At 37.6% G+C, this 6,000-nt stretch overlaps 1 protein-coding gene across 1 annotated transcript in view; it reads right to left on the reverse strand.

Moving 5' to 3' along the window:
* tox3 (TOX high mobility group box family member 3) overlaps positions 1-4,929 on the reverse strand; it is a 48,887-nt gene extending 43,958 nt beyond the window's left edge. The window contains exon 1 of the mRNA XM_055036900.1: positions 4,165-4,929. Coding sequence (XP_054892875.1) covers positions 4,165-4,266 — 102 coding nt within the window. The 5' untranslated portion in view covers positions 4,267-4,929. The remainder of the gene's footprint in view (positions 1-4,164) is intronic.
* Between the last annotated feature and the right edge of the window lie 1,071 nt (positions 4,930-6,000).

The following is a 6,000-nucleotide window of genomic DNA, read 5'->3' on the forward strand; positions in this document are numbered from 1 at the left end:
AATATGGAGCTGGGTAAAAACTTAAGGATGTTAACTAGAGTTACATGTAACTCTAGAGAAAAAATTGCAAGTATTTTTATTATTTCATTGGCAAGGTTCTTGATAACACTGTGCACCAAAAATAATATAACAGAACTGCAAAGGATGGATACAGTGCCTAGCAAAAGTATGTATTTCTCTTTAACCTTTCCACATTTTGTTACAACCACAAACATGTATTTTGGTCTTATGTTTAAGCAGACCAGAGAGACCTGGGAGGAAATTAATATTTACAAAAAATGTGAAGTATGTTATGTAACTGTAATTAACTGACCTTTTCCAAAATCAAATCTTATAAAAGGCCCCCTCACTCAAGATTTATTAGAAACACTTTATTCTACAATTATTTTTGCAAGTCTATCGGGATGTGTCTTTTCTAGCTTTGTATATTGAGGGACTTAACTTTTTCCCCATTCTTCTTTGCAAGATTGCCTATCAACAGCAATTTTTAAGACAGATAGATTTTTGATTAGATTGTGGTCTGGACTTTGAATGGGCTACTCTGACTCATAAATATGCTTAACTGTGCACCATTCCATTGTAGCTCTGGTTTTATGTTTACTAAGCATAAAGCCATGAAGATTCGCTCACGACTTCAAGTCCCCATCTAACCATAGCTCCTTTTTCTCACATGCTGACTGAGTCTCCTACATGGCTTGAGGCAAACCTCTTTCCTATTCTCTAACACATCTTCACAAAACTTCTGTATTTATACTAGTACTACACATAGGACTATTTGCTAATTATATGACTTCTTATTTTCAGGTATCGGACTGGTGGGTCAAATGTATATGTCCAAATGTAAAGCTTCCCAAACTATCCTATGTCTTCCACGTCACATAATGTATGCACCAAGCTATTTTGGTCTTTCACATAGAATAACAATAAAGATCAACAAATTGACAAAATGTAAAAAATTTCAATGGGTGTGAATAAATTGGCAGCTACATAAAAACTCTTAAGCTGTTTGTCAAGCTTCTCGTCTGTATTCTTCTGCAATGAAGTTATTAAAACAAGGCTGATCAGTTCAGTGCAAAAAGTAATTATTTTGTCCCTGTAGTGCTGGCACTCATTTTGCAAATAAACCTCAGAAGTGTGGACCAGTCCAGGTGAAAAGTTTATATAAACATCTGTTGGTAATTTCTTGGCGCCTGGAGCTAATGAAAGCTCAGCAATAAATGGATACTGTATTTGAAACATTATTAAAACCTTGAAAAAACAACCAGATGGCCATAAAATTGAGAATAACACCAAGGCTCTTTCATGAAAGCAGTAAAGTCAGCATCATTTTCTCTAAAGAAAAACCAGCCGAACCCAACCAACTCTTTGTCTTTGAGTGACACAGAAGTTTGTCGGATAAACCACAAAACCTCAGCAGCCTTGTACAAACAACATCTTTAGGAAACAACAAAGATAAAGCAGAACTGAAGGTTTAAAACACACACACACACACATATATATATAGACTATATACATATATATATATATATATATATATATTATATATATATATATATATATATATATATATATATATATATATATATATATATATATATATATAGAGGACAATGATCATAACATGTTTTGACAAAAACAAGATATGAGTGGAAACCAGGGAGTAATAAAAACAAGAAATCATAATCAGGTAAATTGAAAATGACATAACGTCCTGTTTAAAGGTGAGGGCATATGCTCTTTCATGTTTTATATGAATATAAGGTAGTTCAGTAGAAATGGACTCCCTTATGAAAACCCTTCCTTTCAACCAAACCCAGTACATTTCTAAAGCTTCAAGGAAAAAACTAAGTTTTGTATTCCAATCCTACATTTAACTTTATAATATTTTGCCTTTTCAATTTATTATACGAGCATTAATAAGCTGAGTAAAGATGTGACATGTTTCCCTCTAGTACCTCTGTTTCCCCTTCATCTCCGTGCCAAAAAAACAGCAGCTTCATTAGTCATGACTGCAGCACCTAATTAAGTTTGTGCCATTTGGGCTGGATTTTTCTGTAAATTTAAAAGAATCTCTGATGTTTCAAAGTGCCTCTGGGCCCTTCTGTCTCTGCTGCCATTAAAACTGAACATTTCCTGAGCCTGAATTTTAAGAGAGTTGTGCCTTTTTTCAAATCAAAACTGTAAAAACTAGTTTAAAGTTCTCTTATTTGCAAAAAAGAAAAAAAAAGTGCTGTGACAGCTTTTAAGTAGATTAAAGAAGTAATGTTTCAGTGTTGGATGACAAACTGCTTTGCCTCGTGCTATCTTTCAGCAAGCTGATTCACATAAATTGAAGGATGCATGCAGAAGGGCCTATTTGTCTGAATGTGGAAAGGCAATGTAATTACCATGAACCCATGCTTTGTACTCTCCCTTCCTCTTTCTCTAATGTAACTACATAAAGATACTGGATAAGCGCCTTCCACCACCCTTTCTCCTTTTGCATTGTGGTCAATTACAGATACAGATGGGAAATAAAAACTCTTTATTCCCAAGGAATTTATGAGCAGGGGTTAAAAAATGCATAGCATTACAAAGAAATGTGGTTAAAAGTTTTTTCAGGGGTGATGAAGACATGATGAAACTGGGCACATATGACAACTTGGCCACATGACAAAGAGCTGATGAAACTGTGAGACAAACCTGGTAACTGTTTTGAGCAGCAAACAGAGCTGCACAAAATGGGTTGAATAATTTGGGTTGGGGGTAGTGCATAGGGGTGTGTGAGTGTGTGTTGTGATAGGATGTGTTGGAGGATGTACGAGGTACTATTGTTCATAAAAAGCACATACAGCAGGTGTGTAATTTTTGCTTCTCATAATAGCAAAAGTAAAGATTTTAATACTTTTTTTATTCTAACTAGCTTCTAATAAGATCTATCTATCTATCTATCTATCTATCTATCTATCTATTGCTATCTAAATAAGACCGGCATCTCTACATAAGTACAAAACATTGAATTATGAATTTTGAAAGAGAAAACAGACATGTTTCAGTTAAAATTTCCAAGGATGTGGCATGTCAAAAATGATTTATAGCCTCGTAAATAACCAATTACAGCAAAGATTGTAACTGGTAATACTGCAATAACATCTTCGTAGAACTGCGGACCAACTTTTTCAGATTTTTCCACTGCTATTTTGAGAGTTTATCTTTGAGGATGAGAGCCAGGTGTTGGAGTTTGGAAGGCCTCTGTATCATCACCCTCATCTCTAGGTGCGTCCAAAGTTTGTTATGAGGTCAGGTCAGAAATCTGGCTAGACCACTTCAAATTGAAAATATCAATTTACACCTAACTTGTCAGGGGTATGAATAATTTCTTGCCTAATGATTTTTTTTTTTGTTTTTCCCCTGATAGATATGTAACTTATTATAGGCAGATAACGTGTGCTTTGTCTTAAACTGGATTGATCAATTCCACATTTATAAGTAAAAATTAAACTGCATCAAAATATGAAAACAGTTTATTTGGAGAGATGAAACTGTTTTCTACAGTTTTAACCCTCACACCAAACTACAGCTGAAATAATTTGTTAGATAAAAGCCTAAGACAAATGCTCACAATGATTGCATTCAATTTAGTTAATTTAAGCCAGTGTCTGCAAAATCCCATTAAGAACAACTCTGTTAGACACTTATCAAGTTAAGCACTCTGCAAATAGCTGAAGGGCAAAAATATATTTCTATAGCATGCAATTTAATTGCATCATACTGGGGGTCATGAAAGTGAGCAGTTCATTTGACACTTGATACAGAGTGTCTTTTTTTCGTCACATTGTAACTGTAATGTAGGTGCTGATGCAATGAGCCTTCACTGATGTTGAGGAACATGAAACCGTAAAAGCAACAGCGCCCATGACTGTGGCTCATATCCCTGTGGTCAGAGTTTAGTAGTGCAATGAGGCCAAACAAAAAAAAAAAAAAAAAAAGTAACACTGCGTCATTACACTTGTCCTGCAGTTTTCTTCACCGATGCACAAGCAGCAAAGTTTCAGAACAGGAAGGGAAGTGCTCAATGAACAACTTCTAAAGAATCTAATTAACTTCCCTTTAATCGGCGGGATGCACTGAAGGTTTTAGCACCAACGTGGTCACACAGCGCACCAAAAAAACGGGATTTCTCACCTTGTTGAAGTTGTAGTAGCCCAAACAATGGGCGAAATCCAGGTTTGACGGATCTCCGGGGATAGAATTCCCTCCGGCAGTCGGATAAAATCTTACATCCATGTCGTGTGAGGCAGCTGCGCGCAGTTGTAGCCTGCTTGTTTCTGCCGTTTTTACAATCCAAGCGCTCAGGATAGACAGTAGAGAGCAAGAGGGATGGATGGAGAGAAAGCGTGGCAGAGAGACGGAAGGATAACCGCGGCGGCTGGGGGGACGGGAGGGGGACAGGTAAAGTTTCCGTACTCCTCTTCTACACCTGGTTCAGTCGCTTCATGTCTAAGGAAGCCTGCGTGAAGGTAGGACGGAGCCCGGGAAGCTCACGGAGCAAAGCGGCGGACGCTGTGCACCAGCATGCATTTACACACAGCTGCTGCTGCTGCTGTATACAAAGAAGCCACGAGACCGGCGACTGAGCGCGAGTCCACCTCCTTCTCCCTCCCCTTCGGACGCAGGAACAAATAAATAAATAAGTGGAATCAGCAACAAAGTGGCACCAAGACGCTCAAAGTTAAGTCAAAACCGGATGCGAACTCAGATACTCCTCAGAAGTTTATCGCTCCAACAACTTAGAAAATAGTTGGCGAAAAGAAAGCAGGAGTCTGAACTCCTCTGCTGGGTTCCGGGGAAGAAGAAGTAGAAGAAGAAGAAGGCGAGCAGCTCTCCACAGATGAAGCAGTTACTGACATAGTACGGTGGATATCCAAGTTGTGCCCCCGCTCTGCCTGACCTGACTGTCCCGCTGATGAACAATCCAAATGTGCGAACAAGTCAGCCACTCCCCAAACACACCAAGCCACTCCCAATGAAAACACCGTGTTTAAGTCCATGCGACATGTTGGCGTGGAAATTAATCACAATTAACGTCTCTCTTTCCCTCCCCCCCCCCATCTGTTCATAGCAGCCTACTGTTACAGTCTACATCAGCCCTATGTCCCCTTTTAAAGTTGTGTTTGAGTACTGTTATTACACATATGAGAACCTGTCATCACTTAATAACATTTGAATATTTAGGCTGTATCCCATTTTGTGGGATTATCTACACCACTTGCAATCCCCACTCTCCCAGTCCATTTGCACCCATTGATTAACTAGAAAAATATTCCACAGAGAAACAGGACTCTCCTTCAACAAGCAGTTCTCACTAATTTACATAGAACACATATTTTAGCTTATTCTGCACATTTGGAGTGTGTTAAGTAAGTCTGGACCCTAAAGTGCACCTTGTTCTTAGATTGAAGGGAGGAAAAACAAACAAGTGCAAATGTTTCACTGGAAAACAATTTAAGTATCCCAAATCTTTTACAATGTACTGACAGTATTACAAAATAAAACATTTTGTACACAGTGGCTCCGACATAGCATTTGAATAATTATATGATCATAGGCATGCTACATGCAACCAGATGACTAGTCTACTGCAAATAAACTACTGCAATCAGTATTTCAAATCCAAACTAGTATTGTATTTCATAAAGACAATGCATCAGAATACTATTTTTGTTTTTGCAGCAATATGTTGTAAAGAATGAAATACTGTGCACTATACTGTATTGGTGTTCAATTAATTCTCTTACAAACAAGATCAATATCAAATACATTAGAATACAAGGAACAACCCTAAACATGCATTATTCTCAGTAGACGTATGATTAAAAACAAAGACACCTTGAAATCTGTCACGAAGCAAGAAGCTGCTGTTTGACTCATGTCACCATCACAACCATAAATGAAGTTGACCATCTCGTCTCATTTTTGTTTTATACAGGGTTTTTTAAATGTCTGTGAATTTAATGTCTA

Source organism: Poeciliopsis prolifica, unplaced genomic scaffold, assembly GCF_027474105.1.
Source record: "Poeciliopsis prolifica strain line A6 unplaced genomic scaffold, Auburn_PproV2 SCAFFOLD011, whole genome shotgun sequence".
In the NCBI taxonomy this organism is placed as follows: Eukaryota; Metazoa; Chordata; class Actinopteri; order Cyprinodontiformes; family Poeciliidae; genus Poeciliopsis; species Poeciliopsis prolifica.